This window comes from Medicago truncatula, chromosome 2, assembly GCF_003473485.1.
Source record: "Medicago truncatula cultivar Jemalong A17 chromosome 2, MtrunA17r5.0-ANR, whole genome shotgun sequence".
Taxonomy (NCBI): domain Eukaryota; kingdom Viridiplantae; phylum Streptophyta; class Magnoliopsida; order Fabales; family Fabaceae; genus Medicago; species Medicago truncatula.
The window spans coordinates 20,020,718-20,045,246 of record NC_053043.1 but is presented as its reverse complement, the minus strand read 5'-3'; the positions used below and the strand labels follow the sequence as shown (position 1 = coordinate 20,045,246).

The window sequence follows — 24,529 nt, the reverse complement described above, 5'->3', positions numbered from 1 at the left end:
ACTTGAAGTAAAGTCCCGATTTTGATAACTTTGGTAGTACATGGATAAGAATATGAATAAGAAACAAGGGAATGGATGCATGAAAAAAAAAACGGCGTAGAAGTATTGTATCTGTAATCTTGTTTCAGTTAATCTAAAAGAAAGAGAAACATTCTTGTTTTGAAAAATATAAAGCAGATATTATCAATACTAGTTTAGAGTAGTAGTTATGTAACAAAGCAGGAATTAACATTCTTGTTTCACTTAAAATAAACCAACCTAGCTATCTAGCTGGTTACATAACTATTACTCTAAACTAGTATCGTTTATTTCTGCTTACAGACTAAACAAAGATAACTATATTAATAGTAGTTAAACAGAAATAGTACGTAGCAATGCTAAAAATAAACGAACCAGTGCATACAGAATATTTAGGCTTCTCACAGTAAGTGATGAATTCATTATGTCTTCAGCGATCGAAAGGGTATCACGGACGGGTTTCGGGGTTTGCAATAATAAGTTGTCGTCGCGGTTTCAGAGTTGTAAGAATGGGGTTTCGTCGCGGTTCAAGTTTGATTACAATATTTAAAGCCGTGAAATTTTTTTAGCTGCAAACATTTCATCAAAGAAATCTAGTAATTAACTAAATCGTTGTAGTCGATGTCCATATGTTTGGAACCACACACAACATAACCTACATTTATCAATCAAGAATCTAGAGACAAAAATATGCAAAATGGATTCTACCACTTCGCATGCCATAGCCATAGCCAAAGCCACCACATTGGTCTAAATCCTTAACTTAGAACATGTTGTAAAATTTCAACTATGTTTGTGTTATGGAGTTATGGCATGATGAATTTTGTGTCAGCCACTTTAGGCCGCGACACCTATTTATCTCTCTCTCCTAATTAAAAGGGAACATATGCCACGTCTGGCTCAAAGACACTACCCTTTACTATCACTCCTCAAGCCAATATCTCCCACCATTGCTTCGTTTTGGTTTGAGATTCATTACAGGCGTGAAAACATCACACGAAGAGGTGAATTTCCAACCCAAACATCCTTCCAAAAACTAGCTTTCCTTCCATTTCCAAAATTTTCTCACTACCCTTTATTTTAACTAATTTGAGCCCCCCACTTCCTCCAAAGTGGATTGTATATTGTGACCACGTCACTTTTGCCATATATCCTATCCTAGACCCGTATTTGTCTTCCAAAAAATTCTTCCAAAGTGGATTACCATCTTAGATCAACTGCCATCGCCATTTTTCTTGAAGACTCAAATTCATCAACCTCACATCTATAACTCCTAAACCCCCATTACATTAAGGTTGGCCAACCTTCCTCCATTTAACGCAACAAACGTTTAGTTCGTCTCTCACACGTCCCTCAAAGGAACTCACGTTGAATGTGAACTATCTTCTTTACCACCCTTTCTGTCATTTTCAAGAAAGCAAGATAGAAAATAAGAACCGAGTTTGAGACCGAGGTTAGAAACCCCACACGCCCACCTAAACCCACATATTTATTTCCCTAAGAGTTTAGTCTATATCTCAACCTTTCCAACAACGGCTCCCAAGTTGAAGGTTTCCGATGATTAGCACCCCAAATAAGTAAACGGGATTTTTTTTTCACTATAATTTAGAAAATTACAAGCCATCTCTATAAATGTTGCACAAACATTTACACCTATCAAACAACTTTTATAAAAATTAACTTTCAACCCCGATATCATTTCAAAACCTCTCAACAAGGCATTTAAAGTCCAAAATTATCTTTTTGTAGGAATATGAGTTATTGGTTGAAAACGTTTTAACTTTTTCTAACATGGAATATTTTATTATGGGAAATGACAAGTTGTAAATATTTTGTTTAGGACCAAGTAATTAGTCTAAAAGTGGTTAATGAGCCACATAAAAGGACAGAGTGTTCAGGAGAACATGAATTCGATTTTCAGGTGAAACGATTCTTGGCCAGGTTACTTACCTCCCGGCGGAAGTCATAAGGGCCCTTTTCCTATGGAAGCGGAGGTTAGCACCAAAAAGAAAATTGTTTTAATACTCGTTGCGAAAAAGGGTGCAAGTGTATAAAATCAATCTCCAATACTAAAAAAGAGTATTGCTATCTACAGATTTTCTAACACTCTAATTAGTTAAAATTTAAATGGATCCATCTAAATCATGAAGGATCCACAACAATTTAGTAGGACCTATTCAAAATCCAACCAATTAGAAAATATGTTGGAAGGAGTGTGTTAGAGAGTGTGTCATAGTATAACTCATGTTAACAAACTTTGAAGATAGATAAAATAGTGAAGATCCTTTTTTTCATCTAGGGAAAATAAAGACAAAACAACGGAAAAACTACGTTCACAATGATATCTGTTTCGTAGCACATGCCAGGATGCAGGTTGAAAGAGATGAACAATCTTTTGAAAAATGATAAAACCGATAACTATTTTGCTGGTTTATAATATTTTGACATTCCAAAATCTTTTTTTGACAAAAATAAAATTTAAATTAGTCTCTTATATTTTTATTGCGTAGACAAAAATAATTATCTTATTCATTGTAATAGAAGAGCAAATTTGTCTCGATATACAAAAATGCCATGGATCAATTTTAATTTTAACTTTTTTCTGCCTGAATTTTTTTGAGGGATTTAAACTTCCATGAATATTTTAGGAGACCTAAAAGACATTGGCAGGGTCTAAATAGAATTTCTCTACTATAGGTCATTATGCAGTTGGGTTCGGTTTTCTTTATGTTGGATTTGCGCATCCGAAAACTTTTGCCAACCCGTTAGGGCATAGTAATCATTATTATGGAAACCATTCACATGAACATAGTAATAGCACATAGTAATCAATGTAAAACACCATTGGAGCACAATGTGGGGTGAACTCATGCCGGACGGAATTGTTGAAAGTATGGGTGAAAAAAAAAGTGAAATGCAAAAATGGTAAAATTGAAATTTTAGTTAATTTGTAAGGTTTGAAGTTATAGATGTAGGGGTATGTGGTAAAAATTCCTGACTCGAATGACTTGTAACGGGCCATTCAATTTGGGTGGTTTGAGCTGGTTTGACAAATTTTGTCCAGCCCTAATCGAAAAGCACATAAAAAATGCACCCAAGTTCTGTTCTTTTACATTTCCTACAAAGTCACAAGAATTTCTCTTCTCCTAAAAAGATTCTCTTACCGTTTGTTCCATTCACTTTTGCCAACTCCTTCTTTTTCGCTTCTGGTAATTTCACTCCAGCCCTAATCCTTTTTCTTTTGTTGATTGATGTCGAGTTGCAACCTGTCTGTAACAATTATTTATCAGACCTTACTTACATGCTGACAGAAAAAACTCTTAGTTAGATTTTACTTTCATCAGAGATGAACACTGGATGTTTAAGATTTAAAAAAATAGTAGCGAATTTAATTTTTTTTGGAAAATTTTATGACTATCCTGTACTCATTATGTATACGTTTTTTGTTTTCAAAAATTCAGTTTCAATTGGAGTAGGATTATGATATTTTTTAGGGTTTCCTTGTTGATAGTAGATTGTGCTATTGAATTCAGGATTTCAATTACACTGTTTAATTGGTGGGAGTTGAAGGGTATAAGCGATTACAGAGATTATTTTTTAATGTCTATTCAATTTTGATTTTCCCCAAAATTGGGAGATTTCTATCAAACCTGATAAACCATCATCTGGTATGGTATGGTTGGTCCAGTAATTTATAAACATCTAATTTAACTATCCAGATAGCCTGCCAAATATTCATTGACATTATGTTCATAATAATTATCTTTATGTAGAATATGCTTGTTCTTTGCCATTATGTACATTATCTCGGTGTTTGATTTAAAAGCAAATATTTATTCATGAAGCTAAGGTATTCACAAGTTTCTCGAGCTTAATGGGGAAGAAAGAATCCAATCCATTTGGCAGACCTTACAATTTCTCGGCGCCGCAAGATGTCAGTAAATCATGTAAACCATGTCTTAACTAATTTTCCTTTATGTGCAAACTGCTTATAGCTGATATGATATATTTTACTTTGATTTTTCTTTCTAGCAGCAAACTCCAAACAAACCTATGATACCACATTGGGATACAACTATGCAGGTGTAAAACATTTTCTGATCTGAACCAATTTGAGATGCTTTAAACTATGACAAAAGGATCAGTACCTGGTTTTCACACTCTTTATTGTTTGGTGTAGGAAAATAATGCACTACTTCAATGTGATCCCACGGATCTCTCCTATAATCCTCATGTAGCAGAGGTGGGTCGAAACCTTTCAATAGATATATTCATTGCACATCATTCATTTATTTTGTCTATCATAATTTCTATGAAATTATAGTTAGTTATTTAGTGTATTTTTCATATTTTTTTAGGGGTGGGGTTGGGGGTACTTAAGAATTACTAGTGAAATGATACCATGAACGTTTCTTCATCTTAGAGCAACTTAATATTAAATTTTGTATTATGAGTTTGTACATTCATATAGAAATGTTTATGCATTTTGGTCAGGATGCTGCACTGGCCTTTTCAGAAATGGTACACAAAAGAAACCCTGATTTCAACAAACTATTTGCTCGAAACTCAGAGCCTGTTTTAAGTTTAATGACTGGTGAATCAAGAGAATATGCAAACCAGTCTTCTGCATCAAAACATGATAGGGATGGAACCTCAAGGAGGTACAGTTTGTTCTTGTTCTTCTGGTAAACTTGTTAATAGCATTTTTCTAAAGCTTGAACAAAATCGTTTATCTGCGCAGGGAAGCAAGTGGAAGTAAGAGATCAACAGATGGAGATCAAGATGATAGTAACAAAGTATGTTTATCGATTAATTTTTATATAAATGTGGTTGATGAATGTATTGTTTTCTGCCACTGTTATCTTAAGAAGTTAGAACACTTAGGAAATGAGCAGTTTATTAAAGCTTTAAAATTTTCTTTAGTATAGGTTACATAAAATGTCGGAAAAAATGTTTAATTACATCCTTTCTTTGGCAGGACTCTCCTTCAAGTATGAAGCAGAGATCTAACATTATTATTGGTGATGGTAAGATTATGGATTTTTCTTTTGATTATCTTATAATAAGAATTCATGCTTTTTTTTATCTATAATTTGAAGGTTCAGAAGGTGACTAATACAAAACACATGAACTGAAGTTCATATGACTAACAATCTTGCTCCTTGTTTCTTTGTAGAAAATCCATCTGGGCTGGCTCAGAATTTGGTGACAGTCGTCAAGGAATCTGACACTGACATTGATGTTGATGCTCAACTAAAAAATATGGTATTATAATGTTTTATGCATTTTGGTAGCATAAATGAAAAGTTTATTTTTTTTGTGAATTAGCTAAACTAGAAGAACATGTGATAGGAAGTGTTCTTAAGTAGTGTTGCTGTAGCACCATACCGTAGTAGAATAGAATTTTTAAACAAATCGTTATTGTTTTTGACACGCTAGCCGTTATAGAGGCACAATAGCAATGATGTCTGCCGGAAAATTGGAGATGGAAAATAAACTTATACCCTTCTTAATGCTATGTAGTTGCATTTCTTAAGTTTCATTTCAAGCACAATGTCTACTACCATTTCCTATTTAGTTTCATTTCTTTTGACAGGAAGGTGATGAAATAAGAAAAGAAAGAAAAAGACTGTCAAACAGGAAATCAGCTAAAAGATCAAAGATAAAGAAACAGGTACGTACTAGACCATGATCGGTGCAATTCAACAGTATTGAGATGTCTATGAAATGGACAATGGTTAGGTTGCACATGATAAATAAAACAGATGTTTTTGTTTGGATCTATTTATCTTTGTATTTCATTTGATATTCTCATTATTTGTGCCTTGTCAGAAAGAATGTGAAGAGCTATGTCAAAAGATAGACACTCTTAAGGATGAAAATTCCGTCCTAGCACAAACGCTCGCTGAGCTTTCTATGAAATATCTAGAACTCACCAATGAAAACGATTCTATTAAGGTCAATAATTTTAACTCCCCTTCTTATTTGTTCAATTATATATCATTCATTAAACTAAGATAATTGTTTGATTTGAGAAAATATTTTCTGTTTTCACTATTAATTACAAAAAGGCCATCTTGTTTTCTAGTATTTATATGAGAAACAATTAAATAAACTAAGATACTTATATCCTTTGATCTCTCTTTGGTAGATGACAATTATTTATTTGAAGTTTTTAACATTTTCCAAGATTGCTCCTAATTTGAATGTGATTTGGTGGTGGAACAGGAAGAGCTAGTTAAAGAGTATGGACAAGAATCAATTGCAGATCTATTGCACATGAAGCCTACTTGAAATTTTTTTCGGGTGGAGCCAAGATACAGTTTAAGATGGCAAGCATTTCAGTATGTATAATATTTGTCATTTGGGCTAGATTTGAATTTTGACCCTGCTTTAAGTTGTTAATCAATATTAGACATTTAACATAATGCAGTTTTTAACGAATTTTAAAATTTATACAGTTTTTGAGATATATCTTAATTAATATCTTAGCACAAAAATTGATATCCATATTACCTAAAAGTAATTAAATCTATCTTTGTGAACACATGACTATATAGCTGGTTGTATTTAATAAAATCCCAAAAATACTCCCTCCAGAACATAATAAGTTGTTTTTACAAAAGGCTCACTTATTATGTGCTAGAGGGAGTATTTTTGGATTTTAAATACAAATACTCCCTCCAGCACATAATAAGTGAGTCTTTTGTAAAAACAATATTGTACTAAAAATGTTAATTACTTTTTTCCAATTATATTTATAAATAATACTAAATTCATCACTTCCAATTCAATATCCTCCACTTTGTATTTATGATAATGGTGAATGCAGCAATACTTGACAAAAACACTTAAAAACTATTTTTCTCTCTCATTCGCTTATATACTTTTCTTAATATGTCTGAAATGAGCAAATAACTCACTTAATCTAGGACGGAGGGAGTATGATCATTTGTGTTCATATTACACAATACATTAATTAATACATAATGAAACTTACATATCTCTGATACGGTACTGCTAACATATGTTGATACATCGTCTTGAGGTGATAAAGGGAAACATGTAAAGATGGTTAGAGTAGTACCTTACTATTGCTCTTCCTAGAATCACTAAACTAGAGATGGTTGCAACCTAAAATGAAATAAAAGGAATAAATGAATAAACTAGAGATAACAAGTCCCTAAAAATGGGAATTGAATATAATGTAGTGTCACAGTACTTACATTTTTTATGACCATCGAAAAATTACAACGACCACCATCGAAAAAGATTGACGTTGTGGCAACTTGCAAGACAATTGCTTGCTGAAGCAATTCGACCTTAACAATATATGTCGGGTAAGTTTTGGAACCCATCTTATGGGATCTTACGGGTTGCACAATTAGAGTAAAAATTAATGGATTGCTTCAGCAATTAATTATTTTGCAAGCTTGGACAATCCATTATCTTTTACTTAGAACATGTTGTAAAATTTCCACTATGGTAGGGCTATGGTGTTATTGCATTGCTAATTTTGTGTCAGCCACTGTAGGCTGCAACACCTATTTATCTGACACAATGCCAAGTCTGTTTGGCATACTATTGATAACACTGACTTGATATAATCCAGGATATCCTGACCTGTCAAAGGACAATTAAAACTTAGTCAATTGTCTGTGTCTAAATGAGGGAAATAGTTTGCAGCATATACCCTGTGCATACAACTAGAGCTTATGCTTACACTAAAAAAAAAAAAAAAAAAAAAAAAGGTCAAATGCATCCAAAGGTTCTTTAAATATTATGTAAAGTAATTGTTGAGAAGAAAACTTGAAATTATTTCTGTCACATTGGATCTATTTTAGGAGACGCCTAATATATGAAATAAAACAAAACAGAAACATATTTTACAAACAATAGAGAATTGTGAACGAAGTACGTTACAATTTTCATACTGACGTAAGAAATGTAAAACTTAAGTTTGTTATTTACCTTCAAGAATGTCGATGTACTATTTCAATCTTTCGTCTTAAGCTGTCATGCAATAACCTATTTTAGATTTTCAAGATGCTATGACCTTCATGGTTCTGTAGTCTTAATTTAACCCTATTCAAGAGAGACGATTAAATTTTCAGACATCTTGACAGCTTAAATACTCTTAGTAACAAATCCAATTTGATTGACTTGTTTGTTTGTTGTGTGTCAAGCAATGGAACCATTTTAAGCAACTGTGTATCCGACAGCTTTTCTTAGAAATTTTTAACGTGTAGAGAAAATATGGAGAAAATATGCATGAGTAAAATGAGAGTACAGAAATAAAACAAGCAGTGGAAAGCACATTATGTCAAACTATAGAAACATGTCAATTTGAAAAATCATCAAATATTACTAAATAACCAGTTGTATTTAAAATCCAGAAATTATAAGGGTTAATAGTGTTTTTCACCCTTGTAATATATGCCATTTCCGGTTTTCGCCCCTATAAAATTTTCAGTTTGATTTGCACCCTCGTAAAAAATAAAATTTCCGGAAAACACCCCTAATAGGCCATTTTCAGAATTTTTTTTCAATAAATTTTGGTTTTTGAATGGCCTATTAAGGATGTTTTCCGGAAAATAAAAATTGTACGAGGGTGCAAATCAAACCGAAATTTTAATTAATACTTGATGAAACTCAGGGACGGATTGTAATTTAGTAAAAAAAAAACGGGGGGAATTTCAAATGCAGAACATATGAAAAAAATTAAGAAAGTATAAGATACGCCCTAAGTTAATATTGTCAAACAAATATAAATACAACTAACATTTTCTTCTGATAAATTAATCTTCATGTTTGTTTTATATTTTGCTTAATTAAAAGACTTTTGTGGGGGTATTTACAATTGTCTCTTGATAGACAAACAACATGGATTTTATTAAGTTATTGTACAAATAGATTTTCTCTCTTGAGTGTTTTACGTGTTTTTCATCATTTTGTTGTCTCAGATTAATTAAGATGTTATGTCATTTGTCATCTAGTTTTCGTTATATACGTGTATCTTAGTCGATCAGTTCCCTTTAAAGATGTATATTTAGTTCTGAATTTCCTACCCATGCTCATCTTTGGAACTAAACTTGTATTTCTTTTCCTAAAGGTTTCTTATTTGCTTTTAACATTTTCATCATTTTGTTTACAAAAAAGAAGTTTAAAATTAAGTGTTTAAGACTCAATATACTCAGGAGAACAGGAGGAAATGTTATATACGTGCTTTTAACATTTTCATCATTAAGTTCACAAAAAATTATAGACTAAAAAAAAATATAGCATACAACTATAGAAAAAAAGTAAAAAATCTTGGTTATTTTGATTAATATTGATATTTCGAGGAAACACAACCTTTAAAAAATTGAGGAACACATTGTTTAAAAAATCTTGGTTATTTTGATTATTATATTGATATTCCAAGGAAACACAACCTTTAAAAAATATTATTGATATTTTGATTATTTTCTTTGTTAAAGTATTTATTAAAAATGAGGAAAAACCACCTTTTAACATTTCCTCCTCATCGTTAATTATTTTAAAGACATTGTTATTACTATGTATTCTATTTGGATTGCTTATAATTTATAAAGCAAATGATTAAAAAATTGAGATTTGATTGTTTGCATTTGACACACAATTTTGATATTTTACAAAGCATGATTTTGAATTGTGCATTTTGACAAGTACGAATATATTTGTGACGACCAGGTGCACCTAGTATGAGATTACGATTAGGGAGAGTTTCTGTTAGATGGAGTCACCCCTCTAGGAAGGCCGACATTAGAAAGAGAAGGCTATCAATGAGATGTGAACTCTCTAATTGAAAAATATTTTACATTTCTGTTTTGAGAATAGAAAAGAGCCACTCGTTAGATGGAGATAACTCTAAGGGAAAGGCCTCTCTTAAGATGAAAGAGCTATCAACGAGATAGATCTAGCTATCGGTTCACTCATTATTATTATTTTCACTAAATTGATTTGTATACACTTCGTTTAAACGTTATTTCTGATTCCATCTCTTTACAACGTTTGATTTTCTTTTGAAATATTTTTACTTGGTTGGAAACATTTACAAATATATAGAAACAATGAAGCAGATTTTCTTTGCTGCTTTGCTGAGCCTCATGGTTACACAAACTCTTTCCTTGCTGAAATCAGTGGTGCTTTAAGAGCTATAGAGCTGGCTTATCAAAATAACTGGCACATCATTTGGTTAGAAACAGATTCTTCCTTGGTGGTCTTAGCGTTTCATAAGGAGGGCTAGATCCCTTGGTCTCTTAAGGAATAGATGGCACAACATCAAGACAAAGATAAAGCAGATGTATTGCAGGTAACTCACATATACAGAGAAGGGAATGAAGTTGTAGATACCTTAGCAAATTTTGGGTTATCTCTTCAAGAGTTAACTGTTTTGCAGAATATTCCTAGCTTTATTAGGGCTAACTTTGTTAAGAACAAATTAGGCATGCCTTCTTTCAGATTTAAATATTACTAATGGAGTTTTGGTTTGGTCCCTCCATGTTGTATTTACTTCTCTCTTTTCTATCTATATATTTTGGTAGGTCAGCACCTTAGCTTCCTACTTTTGGTTTAAAAAAAAATAAAAAATCACTCACGTACAATTTAATAAATGTGTACATAATACATGAACTCTTGTCTGAACATTTTTCCTTAGAGATATTTTGATCTCTAGTAAATTTTACCCCTCAAGCACACTGTCGGACTGATTCAACTGGCCGATTCAATCTTTACATTTTTCAAAATTTTATACAATCTTCTCTCTCCGTTCATCATTCTCATTCTTTTACCATCATCATTATTATACTTTGAATTATTATCAAAATAAAACAAATCTTTGATAATTATTTATGAAAATTTTATAAAAATATTTCATACGTTTTGTTTATCAAATAAATTCGTTTTATGACAAGTAACCATAAATTTCTCGTGCATGAATCTTTTAATAGATACCCGCCAAATACCATGCACCAATATCTACACTAATTTAATTTTTTTTTTTTTATCAAATAATAGTATCAAATATATATGGAATCTACAAATCATATAAAATAATTTATAATCAAGTAACTGAATTGTTGTCTGTTTGACCCTTTTTATGGAGGACATCGCTATGAGGTTTTTCAGCGACCTATTTTTAGGTAAGACCTCGCTATATGGGTTGTCGGTGACCTTTTTTAGGGAAGACCTCGCCATGAGGTTTTTATTGCCTTTTAACTTTTCTTATTTGGCTATTTGTCTTTATTTCTACGGAAATCAAGTAGAGAAAATTAGAGAACAAATTTCTATCGAATCATTTTGTGATGCTTCAAAGTCTGAACCAATAGAAGAAAAAAACATAACAATAAATTAGAAAGTAACAACAAAATTAAGAATAGAAGAAAATAGGAACCAAAAAGTAGAGTCAAAAACCATAATTAAATTAAAGTAGAGTCAAAACACCATAAGATTAGAAAGATTTATTAGAGAACTTGTACGATTATAATAATAAAATAAAATAAACTAGAAAATATTGTCATAGCAAAAAAAATCATGTAATATGATTGTAAATTGCAATTCAAATGAAATTTATTAGTTAACTAAGAACCAAATAAAGGGAGAAGTATATTGAGAGATGGAAGAAAACCTACAAATAAGGTGAGGTAGCAATGAACAAATATATTGTGCCAAAGTGGTCTAGTGTTTAACTTATGTGCAGGATAAAATGGGAAGGTGGGTCGGTTAACAATATTAAGGGGTAGTTAGTATGATTTGGATGATGATGTGGTGTGGCTCTAGTCTTTTCTCTCCATTATTTTGTATTTCTACTTCTCTCAAAAAAAAAAAAAATTCTACTTTTTTATGTAGTTAATTAATTGAAACACTTCTATTTCTTTAATTTAATTTTTATTGGGTTAGTGGAATTTGCTATTTGCAAAATAGCCTTTTTCCGTTGGTGTGTGTGTGGATGTTATGCATTAGTGGGAATATTTCATTTCACTTCATGGGAGTGAGCTACACCATTTTTTTTTCATTTTTTAATTTAATTAATAGAATGATAATTATTTTCCATTTTCATTATTAATTAATTAATAGGAGAATTAGTTGAAATAGATTTGTGGAGAGAAATAGATTTGTGAAATTTTCCGTATGTATGTTTTTGAGGATTTTGAAGACGTAATGTCTATTTCTTGAATATTTGTATTATTCACGTGTTTTATCGCTTTAATAGAAGTATGGCGTTACAGTGAGTGTTTTTCTTTTCATTTTTTATTTAATTAATCAATAATTAATAGATGAATTCATTAAAAAGAGAGGTTTGGAGGGATACATCTGTAATGGTTTTTTTTTCTTTTCATTTTTTAATTTAATTAATAGAATGATAGATATTTCCTATTTAAACAATTAATTAATTAATTAATTAATAGGTAAATTAGTAGAAATAGAGTTGTGGACTGAAATATGGGTGATGTGTTTTTTCTTTTTATTTTTTATTTGATTAATTAAATGATATGGTGGGAAAGTTCGTAGGGAAATTTTCGGAAGAACTCGTAGGATTATAATTATAAATGATGATACATATATCCGACCGCAAGTATCAAAGACACAACAATATCTAATAATACATTCAATTGCTCGAACCTCAAACAATCCTTAATCAAATAGCATCAGATAAAACCAAAACCAAAACAAAAATGAGAATTGATATGAAAAAACCGTGACCTATGATCCGCTACAAGCATCCATGTACTCATGAACAATAATATTAGGATTAATTGGAGGAAAATGGGAAACACTTTTAGTCGAAAATATTTTATGGAATTAAGTTAAATGACAAAAGGATAAAATTGAAAATTTATATAATTTATAGGGGTAAAAGTATAAGTGTAGGGGTACAAAGTACTCGTTTTACCCAATTGACCCGACTGATTGGTAATGGGCCGTGCAGTGCGGGTGGTTTGGGCCGGTTTGGCAAATTATGTACAGCCTTACACGAAAAGCATATAAGGAAATGCACTATATTTTTTCCAGCCCTACTTTCACGAGCGAGTTACATTAGACACAAAGGTGTCTTTTGCGTCAAACGATTTCTCTTCTTCTAAAAACAATTCTCACGGTCGTTCCCTTCTCTTTTGCCGACTCTTTCTCTTTCACTTTCACTTCTGGTAATTTACAACCTTTTTCTTTTATGTTCTGTTTGCTTGAATATTATGTGATTTAGTTTTTGGTCTATTCTCCTTATTGATCGTTGTCGAGTTCCAACCCTAAATGTAACAGTTATTTGTTAGTTTACTTAGTTTTGACATGAAACAATTATTTTTTGATGAACACCTGATGGTTAGGAATCAGAGCCTTAAGACTTCAAGAAATAGTACACAGTTAATATAGTTTCTTGGAATCGTAGTGTTAAGACTTGAAGAAACAGTAGCAGATTGGAAAAATTGATAACCATACTGTACTCATGATATATATGTTTTTAGTTTAAAAAAAAAAAATTGTTCAAATTGAGTAGGATTATTATATTTTTTAGGGTTTCCTTGTTGATAGCAGATTGTGTAATTGAATACACGGTTTAAATTCCGTTGTGTTTGATTGGTGGAAATGAAGGATAGATTATTTTTTAATTTCTAGTATAGTTAAATTCTAAAAAATTTAGTGTATCAAGGGCTGAAAAGAAATAAATCACTTTTATTTATTTATAAATAAAATCTTTTTTTTTTCAAAATTTAAACCTATCAAACCTAATAAACCATTATCTGGTATGGTATCCAGATAGTCTGCCATATATTCTTTGACATTATGTACAATATTTCATGCTTGATGGTATTCAAATTTCAGGAAGCTCGGGATTCACAAGTTTCACGAGCTTGATGGGGAAGAAAGAATCCATTCCATTTGGCAGAGCTTACAATTTCTTGGTGCCTCAAGATGTCAGTAAATCATGTTATGACCGTCTTAACTAATTTTGTTTACGTGCAGTCTGCTTTTAGCTGATATAATCTATTTTAATTTGATTTTTCTCTCTAACAGCAAACTCCAAACAACCCTATGCTACCACATTGTGATACAACTATGCAGGTGCAAAACTTTTTCTTCTCTGAACCAGTTTGTGATGGCATCTTTGGTCATGTAACTTGCACCTTTTGCGTAGAAAAAAAAAAAAAAAACTGACTCATTTTATCTTCGTTCGAATTACCTTTTATCACAATTATTCACTTCATTAATAGATATATTTATTGCACTTCATTAAATAATTTTTTTTATCATATTTTCTTGGGTATTCATTTTATAGTTAGTGTATATATTTAGTGGAATTTTCATATTTCTTTAGGGCATATTTATTTAGTGGAATTTTCATATTACTTTAGGGATTTTTCATATTTTCTATGGAATTCATATTTCCTTATTGTTAGTGTATATTTACTGTATATTTGCAATTATTAGTGAGATGATTCGATGATGGTTTTTTCATCTTAGAGCAACTTCCATATTGAATTGTGTATTATGAATTTGTATGTTCATAGAAAAGTGTTTATGCATTTTGTTCAGGTTGCTGCACAGGCTTTTTCAGAAATGGTACACAGAAGAAACCCAGATTTCAACAAATTATTTGCTAGAAACTCAAAGCCTGATTCAAGTTTAATGACTGGCGAATCAAGAGAATATGGAAACCAGTCTTCTTCACCAAAAAATGATAGGGATGGAACCTCAATGAGGTACAGATTGTTCTTGTTCTTCTGCTAAACTTGTTAACAGCCTTTTCCCAAAGACTAAACAAAAAACTTTATGTGCGCAGTGCAACAAGTGGAAGCATGAGATCGGCAGATGGAGATCAAGATGACAGTAACAAAGTATGTTTATCGATTAGTTTTTATATAAATATTTGGTTTATGAATATAATGTGCTCTGCAGTTGCAATATAAAATTTTCGGCAAAAAAGTCTAATTAAATCCTTTTTGTGGCAGGATTCTCCTTTAAGCAAGAAGCAGAAATCTAACATGATTACTGAGGATGGTAAAAATATGGATATTTCTTTTGCTATCTTATAATAAAATTTCATGTATTATCATGATTTATAATTTGAATGTTAAGAATGACTAGTACCAAACACATGAACTGCATTTTATGTGGCTAACAGTCTTGCATCATGGTTTGTTGTAGAAAATCCATCTGGACTGGCACAGAATTTGGGGACAGCCGTCAAGGAATCTGACACTGACCTTGATGTTGATACTCAACTAAAAAATATGGTATTATAAAGTTTTATGCGTTTTCATAGTATAAATGAAAAGTTTTTTTTTGTGGATTAGCTAAACTAGAGGAACAATCCGTCTTTTATTAAGATAACTTGTAAAATCCCTTTTGAATCATTATGATGTCCATATACTTAGAAAAGGCCACTTTAACATGGTCTCTAAAACAAATATGTGATAGGCAGTGTTGTTAAATAGCGGCGCTGTAGCCCTATACAGTAGTTAAATTTTTAAACAAATCGCTATTGTTTGTGATATGCTAGTTGCTATAGCTGCGCCGTAGCAATGATGCGCAGCACTTATTGACAAGATATGCTTAGCTTTGTTGGCCACTATAGTTATAATCATATTCCTGTGTTAGTTTTTCAACTTGTAAGAACATAAATTTTCAACTTGTCTAAAATTTTTCGTTTGTTTTATTTTGCATATTTTTCTTTCTACGCTTCATTCCTGTCATATATGAGTCTTTTATGTTAAAATGTTACCACCATTTATTAATCCTACTTTCTTAATGTTGCTAAGTTTTGTTGCATTTCTTTTGACAGGAAGATGATGAAAGAAGAAAAGAAAGAAAAAGACTGTCGAACAGGAAATCAGCTAAAAGATCAAAGATAAAGAAACAGGTACATACGACAATGCTTTGGATGCATATGATTAAAATGTAAAAAGAAAAAGATGTTGTTTTTCTTCTTTCCCAACTAGTTTTTTTTTTCCCTACTCTGATTTTTTAAATTATTAAATGTTTAATATGATCTGATTATCTAACTTCTGATGTGTTTGTTCGTTGCTCTATTTAACTTGTATTTCATTTGATGTTCTCATTATTTGTGCCTTCTCAGAAAGAATATGAAGAGCAATGTCAAAAGATAAACACTCTTAAGGATGAAAATTCGGTCCTAACACATACGCTTACTGAGCTTTCAGAGAAATGTCTCGAGCTCACCGATGAAAACGATTCTATTGAGGTCAATCATTTTAACTCCGCTACTTATTTGTTCAATTTTATATCATTCATTAAATTAAGATACTTGTTTGATTTGAGAAAATATTTTTGTTCAATTAGAAAAAGACCGTCTTGTTTTCTAATAGTTGTATGAGAAATATTTAATTAAACAAAGAAACGATGGTTAAGCGAGGAATCAAAATAGTATACGGGACATTATATCCTTTGATCTTTATTTGTAACAGACTTTCTAATAAGCTAGTTCAACAAATTATCTAAGTTACATAACATGAATGTAGCCAAGTTCATCTTGTTAGATGACAGTTATTTATTTAAAGCTTTTCATATTTTTTTTATTGTAGTATTCAATGCTCTATTTTCCAATATTGCTACTAATTTGAGTGTGATTTTGTGGTGGACAGGAAGAGCTAGTTAGGATGTATGGACCAGAATCAATTGCAGATCTCTTGCACATGAAGCCTACCTGAAACAGTTTATGATAAGAAGCATATCAGAATGTATAATGTTTTTTTTTATTTGGGCTGGACTTGTATTTTGGCCCTGCTTTAATTTGTTAATCAATATTACACATTTAAGATAATATCTTATCACAAAAATTGATTTCCATATTACTAATATTACTAAAAGGTAAGTAAATCTATCTTTATGAACATATGTACAGCTAGCTGTCCTCGTGAGCTTAGCTCAGCTGGTAAGGACATTGCATTATATATGCAAGGTCCGGAGTTCAAATCTCGGCCACCACCCAAAAAAAATGTATAGCTAGCTGTATTTAAAATCCAGAAATATGAATTTGTGTTCATGTCATATTACACAATAACATTAATTAAAACATAATGAAACTTACATATCTCTGATACATTTTCATGTGGTGATAAGGGAAACATGTAGAGATGATAGCCATATTGCTCTTCCAAGTATCTAATTTGTAGAATAAGACATGACCATTTATCAGGGTCTAATTAATGATAAGGGTACCCTAACAGAAACATGAGCAACATGAAAGTACAGCTACTATTTCTAGGAGTACTTTGTGCTTTGCTGCAGGTCTCATAAAAAACTATTATGTTGTTTCTTTTGCTTGAAAAAGAAGCGAGGCAATAATTCCTCTCGTATAATGTCAACAAATATGCAGTCTTTTTCTTTATTTTCAGCTATGTTCGTCTAAGTTCGTCTAATCTCTTAGCAATCTTTTTGCTTATTTCTTTGTTTCTAGTCAATACTTATATAAAAAAAAAAAAAAATCTGTTTAATTTTATCTACAGAAATCCTAGGGTTAGGATTTGAATCCAACATCTTACACAATAGCTTCCCTAAAAATATTGGGAAACAATTTGGACACTTAAACTCTGCTTTGCTTATCTTCATGTAATAAACCATCAAGAAACTGAATAAATTAGATATGATAAGTCCCTAAAAATGGGAATTGAAAATAACATAGTGTCATGGTACTTACAGATAGCTATCCGGTGTGCAAAGCAGGTTACTGAAGAAGTTTTTGCAAACATTAATATGGCTATGACAGAATGACGTAACTTCTTGTTGAGCATATTAAAGAATATAAAACAATAAAAGTAACTTTTTTTGGGAAACAAACCTAAATGAGTCTAAAAGTCCAAACACATACCTATTACATTGCTCTTCTCTTGGAACAAACAAGTGTGAGCTGCTTCTAGTACCTTTAAACCCTAGAAAAGGGAAAAACATTACATGAACGATTCTCTTTGCTTACCTATGAAAGTTATAGCAAGTTACCCTAAATAGTGCATGATAACCATAAATTTAAAAAACAATAGACAATCAAGACAAAGGAAATACCATTAGTGACTGATGCTCCAATAATGCATTTAACTTTGCATATGTTTGTTCTTAGATCTCAGGTCCTGTATGTAACAGCCCGATTTTTAGCTAGGTTTATTTTAATTACTTTTATTATGTGTTTGTGTGTGATTATTTGTGCTTGTGTGTATTTAATTGTCATCGAGTGCATTTTCATGGGTTTTCGTATTAGAAGGGTATTTTGGTAATTTTGTGAGGATGAGTAAAATTATAATTTTTAGTGGGAATTGCTTTTAGTAATTAGTGAGAGTGGTTATTTCATTAAGTTACTAGAGAAAGTCGAGATTTTACCGTTAGTGACATTTTACCGTTAGTGACATTTTACCGTTATTAATTAAAATATCGTTTGGAGTGTATAATATTTTTGGTTTGAATAGAAACGGGTTAAGCCCACTAGAAACTAAGTAAGCCCATTAGTAGAGATAACACTAGGGTAGTGTTAGAAGAACCAAATCATTTTCATTTCACAAAACATTTCTAGAGAGAGAAAGTGGGAAGAGAAGATAAGGGTTTGGAGAGAAGAACTTGAAGAATCCAATTGGGAAAACTTAGGAGCTAAATTGAAGCCTAGGTTTGGTCTAATCTTCATCTAAGGTAAGGGGGTTAGTCTTTATCATGATCATGTTCATTCTTTGCAATTTTTCATGATTTAGATGAAATTGGTTGAAATGAATGAATGGATAATTGTTGCTAAATTCGTGCTCCAACTTTGATGATATGTTTGCATGCATGAATTGATAATAATTGTGTGATTGTTGGTTAAATTACATGTTTGAATATGTGAAAATGAAAAGTTATGAAAATTGTGCAAAATGGATGAATTTGACATGTTGTTGTTGAATTATGATGGAGGGTATGATTATATGTTATGATTGTAGTTGATTGATGATGTTGATCTCATTTCATGACTTAGGTATGATTTATGTTGAGATGTTGTTGAGAATTGTGTTGAATTTGAAGAGATGAATTGTGGTTGTTTGAGAACTTATTGTTTTGAGAAAAATTATTTTAAACAATTTCATAACTTGTACAAATGCCCCGAAACGAGCGAGTTCGATGTGTTAGAGCCTCGGGTTATGCCTCGGATCACTTTTGATGATTGAGGATTTTAAACGTTCGGTTTTTGATCGAAATTGGCGAAAACCCGCGGCCGAGACACGCGAAAACGCACGTTTACGGAGCGCTGCGCCTATAGTGGAGCGCTGGGCGCCCACTTACAGGGAGTCAGCGCTTGGGCGCTGCACCTCTAGCGCCAGGCGCCCATGACAGGACAACGGGAACGTTGTTCCGTGTCCGGGTGCTTGGGGGTGGTCGTGCAGGGGTCCTAGGCGATCGTTTTGAAGTGTTCCTTTGCTGTTTTCACCTACTTTTCTACTGGAACACATTTGGCTTTGTCGGAACTTCAATTTTCTAATTGGTTTGAAACTTGAGTTTGTGTCGTTTCGGTTTTTCGGAAATTGTTGGAACTCGGTCTTGGTGAACAAAAGGAGTTGCAAGCTTAGTCTACAGTTCTTATGGGCTTAGGCAATGCTTGTAAGGTTGGTACAATGTCTTAATCATGTCAAACTTGATTTTCGGGTGGGAATGTGGAATGTATAAACTTGGGATTTTCTCATACGAACTTAGGCTAACCTTTGAACTAATTATCGATAGTTCGTAAGTGGCCTATGCTCATACTCATATGATTGATTAAGATTGAATTGTAGGATTTCAAACTTGAATAAGTTGCCTAGCTTTGAAAATTATCAATGTTGGCCGTTTACCACATGATTTGGATTTTTGTCGGAAATGTTTCTTTAGCAAATTGTTTTATGAGTTATTGTGATTATTCTTGTATGACTAAGTGAATTTGTATGAAGGAGTGATTATATTTTGGATATGATGTTTATCATGAGATGTTTTTCCCTATTACTTGGAATATGAGAATGCTTGAAATGGTGAAACTATATGATATAGTTGATGTTGCATGACATTGTTGACTATTGATAATTATGTTGAAGTGTGATGGTGAATACTATGATTTAATTGTGTATGGGCATGTTTTCTTGATAATGCAATGTTGTGGAGATAATCAATATAATTGGGTGTTGTCCTATATATTGAGTTTGAAATGGTGATTGTTGTCGCATTATCGAGTCCTTACACATGTCCATGCATCATAGTCGTTGTTGCTGTAAAAGGGATGACTCTTTTACTTCGAGATTATTGTAAGGCAGAGGTGAGCCTTACATGCGATGTTGACTTGTCCATCGGAGGTGACGACCTTGTTGAGATTTGGTACCGCATGCATTTATGTGTCCATAAGTGCATATCATAGCATGAGTCCTATGTGAATTATGTGATTGGTGATGAATTGAGATGAATGAATGTTGCTAATGATTGTCTATGACTGATGTTGTGAATGAATATTTATGATTGGATAATTATTCATGTGATTGATATATGTGGATATGAACTAGCAAGTTGTGATATAAGTATTTATGCATGACTATTATTATTCAAGTACATGATATTATTGAATTTGATTATTATCTGGATTATGATAATGTAATGCTTACCCCCAGTGGTTTTAACCGCCTACTTGCCTGTATGGGGGAGTAGACGTTGTGCAGGAGTAGTCTCGGTGAGTCTTTGCTTGGGATATCGGGAGCTTCCTCCGATATCGGTGTCGTGTCGGCTCTGATCTAGGCTTGTCGTGTCGGTCTAGATTAGGTTGTTTATATTTTCGTTTGGATTATTATTTTGTTGATGACTACCCGTATGTTTGGGTTTTGAGATTTATCTTTGGGATATGATTTATTTGCTCATGGCATGTATATATTTGATCACTCTGATTTATATTCCGCTGTAACTGTTAAGGTTTACATACATGTCTATCGGTTTTTGAATTTTGAATAAGACGTAATCTCTATTTCTTGAATAAATGTATTATCCGCATGTTTAATTGCTTTAATAGAAATAGGAGCGTTACACTGTACACTTAGTATATTAGGTTCTCAAGTTGATCAGCAAAGAAGGTTCTCAAGTGTCTTGACAATTAACAAGAAAAAGTGAGTTCAAGGTATCAGACTGATAACCATTAATTTGCGAGAGTCCTTTCCATCCAATTGCGACTTTTTATGCTTTAGTGTAATCTCATTTGCTTCAGATGCCTTCTCTTCTTGCAAGTATTTGATATGGAAAGGATTGTTGCTGGTTATGCATACTGTTGTTTCAGGGATATAGTCCATACTTCTGTTTATGAATTTTTCAGTATAGTTAAGGGTCACTTTTGATTTTATATAAGTCAAAATATCCCCGTATGCTTCGAATCTCTTCATACCTTCCAAATCTATAATAAAGCTTTAGAGTTTGTTTCATAGTTGTGAGAATGGAATTTCGTCGCGGTTCAAGTTTGATTACAATAATTAAAACCGTGAAAAGTTTTTAGTTGCAAACATTTCTTCAAGAAATATAGTAACTAAATTATTGTAGTACATATCCATATGTTTGGAACCACACACAACCTAGACTTATCAATCAAGAACCTAGAGACAAAAATATAAAAATGGATTCTACCACTTCACATTCCTTAACTTAGAACATGTTGTCAAATTTCCACTATGTTGGTGCTATGGCGTTATGGTATGATGAATTTTGTGTTAGCCACTTTAGGCCGCAACACTTATTTATCTCTCTCCCAGTTAAAAGGACACCTATGTCATGTTAGGCTCTAAGACACAATACCATCTCCTAACAAAAGGACACCTATTTATTTCCCACCCAAATAATATCCTTCCAAAAACTAGCTTTTCTTCCGTTTCCCAATTTTCTCACTACCCTTTGTTTGAACCAATTTGAGCCCCCCACCTCCTCTAAAGACAACTAAATGAAGCACATGCTACATAGAAAAACGTGTCCCAACAACTATTTTATGAAGTGGTCACCAAGTTTCACATCTTCTATAAATAGAGGAACAATTGAATGGAAACATTAAGAGTTTGAGATACAAAAGCTTCCATCTCTCTAAACAATCATTTTCTCAATCAATCTCTTCAACAAACATAAGCAAACTCCATAATCTCACTATATTTTTTGTCTCATAATCTCTCACTATATTTTTCAAAAGTGTCGAACACTCTTGAAAAATGATACAACCGACAAATATTTTGACATTCCCAATATTTTTTTGACAAAAATAAAATTCAAATTAGTCTCTTTTTTTTATTAGGTAGGAAAAAATAATAATATGATTCATTGTAATACAAGAACAAATTTGTCTCTATAAAAAAAGTCCATGGGTCAATTTTAATTTTAATTTTTCAGGCTCAAAAAATTGAGGTGTCATTGACGCCACAACAATTTCTCTTTTCTTCGCCACATAACATTCTTTGGTGAATGTTTTAGAAGATCTAAAAGACATTGACGGGTCTAAATAGAACTGCTCTGCTATTAGTTGGGTTCGGTTTTATTTGACCTGGATTTGCGCATCCGAAAGCTTTTGCCAACCTGTTGGGCTAATTTTATGCTATTGACCCAAATGAGTCGTAATGGGCCATGAAGTTTGGGTGGCTTGGGCTGGTTCAAAAATTTTGACCAGCCCTAATCGAAGAGCTTATAAAAAATGCAGCTAAGTTTTGTTCTTTTTTACATTACCTACAAAGTCAGAAGGATTTCTCTTCTCCTAAAAACACTCTCTCACAGTTTCTTCCCTTCACTTTTGCTTCTGGTAATTTTCATCCTTTTTCTTTTATATTCTGTTTGCTTTTATATTATTATGTGTTATAGTTTTTGGTCTGTTTTCTTATTGTTATTGATTGATTTCAAGTTGCAACCTGTCTGTAACAATTATTTGTAAGACTCTACTTACCTGCTGACCGAAAACAACTCTTAGTAAGATTTTACTTTCATCAGAGATGAACACCGGATTACTAGGACCTTTTCACGTCGAATTGGATGTTTAAGATTTAAGAAAATAGTAGCAGATTTTATTTTTTTAGAAAAATTCGTGACTATGCTGTACTCAATATGTATACGTTTTATATTTTTAAAAATTCAGTTTCAATTGGAATAGGATTATGATATTTTTTTGCTTCTTCAAAAAAAGGATTATGATATTTTTTAGGGTTTCCTTGTTGATAGTGTATTGTGTAAATGAATACAGGATTTAAATTACATTGTGTTTGATTGGTGGAAGATGAACTGTATAATTAATTACAGATATTATTTTTTAATGTATTTTGATAACGGTATTCCCAAGTTTCTCAATGGGGAAGAAAGAATCCAATCCATTTGGCAGACCTTCCAATATCTTCGCCGCAAGATGTTATGTCTGTCTTAACTAATTTTATTTATGTGCAGACTGCTCATAGCTGATATGATCTATTTTACTTTGATTTTTCTCTCTAACAACGAACTTCAAACAAAGCTCTGCTACCACATTGGGAGACAACTATGCAGGTTTTTGGGCTGGTTTTCATAGATTACTGCTTTTTATGGCCAGCTGGTTTTTAAACTACGACAAAAGGATCCGTAACTAGTTTTTAGGTTGGTTTTCACACTCTTTTTTGTTTGGTGTAGGCAAATAATGCACTACTTCAATATGATGCTCTACATGATCCCACGGAGCTCTCCTATAATCCTCGTGTAGCAAAGGTGGGTCAAAACCTTTCAACTGATACATTCATTGCACTACATTCATTTATTTTTTCTATCATAATTTCTACGAAATTATAGTTAGTATATATTTAGCGGATTTAGTGGAATTTTCATATTTTTTTAGGGGTGGGGTTGGGGTACTTAAGAATTACTAGTGAAATGATTCGATGAGCGTTTCTTCATCTTAGAGAAACTTACATACTTAATTGTGTACGAGTTTGTATATTCATATACAAATGTTTATGCATTTTGGTCAGGATGCTGCAAAGGCTTTTTCAGGAATTGTGCGTGAAAGAAACCTAGAATTCAACATATTAGGTACTATAAACTCAGAGCCTGTCTTAAGTTTAATGACTGGGGAATTCACTAAATATGGAAACCAGTCTTCGGCACCAAAACATGATAGGGATGGAACCTTAATGAGGTACAGTTTGTTCTTGTTCTTCTGGTAAACTTGTTAATAGCATTTTTCTAAGGCCTGAACAAAATCCTTAATGTGCGCAGTGCCGCAAGTGGAAGCAAGAGATCAACAAATGCAGATCAAGATGATAGTAACGAAGTATGTTTATCGATAAATTTTCATATAAATGTGGTTGATGAATGTAATGTGTTCTGCCACTGTTATCTTAAGAAGTTAGAACACTTAGGAAATGAGTAGTTTATTAAAGCTTTGAAATTTTTCTTTAGTACAGGTTATATAAAATTTCGACAAAAATGTCTAATTACATCCTTTCTTTAGCAGGATTCTCCTTTAAGTATGAAGAAAAGATCTAACATGATTATTGGTGATGGTAAGATTATCGATTTTTCTTTTAAT

The 24,529-nt window shown here is 32.2% G+C and overlaps 3 protein-coding genes and 1 long non-coding RNA gene across 4 annotated transcripts; all 4 read left to right on the top strand.

Moving 5' to 3' along the window:
• The first annotated feature begins 3,869 nt into the window (after nucleotides 1–3,869).
• On the top strand, nucleotides 3,870–5,292 carry LOC11422905 (uncharacterized). Its single transcript, XM_039830988.1, has 7 exons — nucleotides 3,870–3,952; nucleotides 4,054–4,101; nucleotides 4,199–4,261; nucleotides 4,513–4,679; nucleotides 4,760–4,814; nucleotides 4,997–5,045; nucleotides 5,195–5,292. The coding sequence occupies exons 1-7, from the start codon at nucleotides 3,893–3,895 to the stop codon at nucleotides 5,290–5,292; spliced, it is 540 nt and encodes a 179-aa protein (XP_039686922.1). The 5' UTR covers nucleotides 3,870–3,892.
• Nucleotides 5,293–5,584: 292 nt separating this feature from the next.
• LOC120578046 (uncharacterized) lies at nucleotides 5,585–6,445 on the top strand. Its single transcript, XR_005643994.1, has 3 exons — nucleotides 5,585–5,692; nucleotides 5,851–5,976; nucleotides 6,247–6,445. It is a non-coding gene; the product is annotated as an uncharacterized lncRNA (long non-coding RNA).
• Nucleotides 6,446–13,074: 6,629 nt separating this feature from the next.
• Nucleotides 13,075–16,836, top strand: LOC120578045 (G-box-binding factor 1). The gene is made up of 10 exons (XM_039830120.1): nucleotides 13,075–13,184; nucleotides 13,858–13,949; nucleotides 14,050–14,097; nucleotides 14,569–14,735; nucleotides 14,816–14,870; nucleotides 14,985–15,033; nucleotides 15,181–15,269; nucleotides 15,818–15,895; nucleotides 16,112–16,237; nucleotides 16,638–16,836. The coding sequence occupies exons 2-10, from the start codon at nucleotides 13,890–13,892 to the stop codon at nucleotides 16,701–16,703; spliced, it is 738 nt and encodes a 245-aa protein (XP_039686054.1). The 5' UTR covers nucleotides 13,075–13,184; nucleotides 13,858–13,889; the 3' UTR covers nucleotides 16,704–16,836.
• Nucleotides 16,837–23,422: 6,586 nt separating this feature from the next.
• LOC11422904 (uncharacterized) lies at nucleotides 23,423–24,370 on the top strand. The gene is made up of 4 exons (XM_024776998.2): nucleotides 23,423–23,514; nucleotides 23,635–23,709; nucleotides 23,970–24,136; nucleotides 24,217–24,370. The coding sequence occupies exons 1-4, from the start codon at nucleotides 23,509–23,511 to the stop codon at nucleotides 24,368–24,370; spliced, it is 402 nt and encodes a 133-aa protein (XP_024632766.2). The 5' UTR covers nucleotides 23,423–23,508.
• The last annotated feature ends 159 nt before the right edge of the window (nucleotides 24,371–24,529 follow it).

Bases quoted from the DNA above. Each gene is read 5' to 3' on its own strand.
- LOC11422905 (XM_039830988.1), top strand. From the start codon at position 3,893: ATGGGGAAGAAAGAATCCAATCCATTTGGCAGACCTTACAATTTCTCG. The intron at 4,102-4,198 runs GTGTAAAACATT...TGTTTGGTGTAG, and splicing joins ATTGGGATACAACTATGCAG to GAAAATAATGCACTACTTCA. The intron at 4,815-4,996 runs GTATGTTTATCG...TTTCTTTGGCAG, and splicing joins ATCAAGATGATAGTAACAAA to GACTCTCCTTCAAGTATGAA.
- LOC120578045 (XM_039830120.1), top strand. From the start codon at position 13,890: ATGGGGAAGAAAGAATCCATTCCATTTGGCAGAGCTTACAATTTCTTG. The intron at 15,034-15,180 runs GTAAAAATATGG...GGTTTGTTGTAG, and splicing joins TAACATGATTACTGAGGATG to AAAATCCATCTGGACTGGCA. The intron at 16,238-16,637 runs GTCAATCATTTT...TGTGGTGGACAG, and splicing joins ATGAAAACGATTCTATTGAG to GAAGAGCTAGTTAGGATGTA.
- LOC11422904 (XM_024776998.2), top strand. The intron at 23,710-23,969 runs GTGGGTCAAAAC...CATTTTGGTCAG, and splicing joins ATAATCCTCGTGTAGCAAAG to GATGCTGCAAAGGCTTTTTC. The intron at 24,137-24,216 runs GTACAGTTTGTT...TAATGTGCGCAG, and splicing joins AGGGATGGAACCTTAATGAG to TGCCGCAAGTGGAAGCAAGA.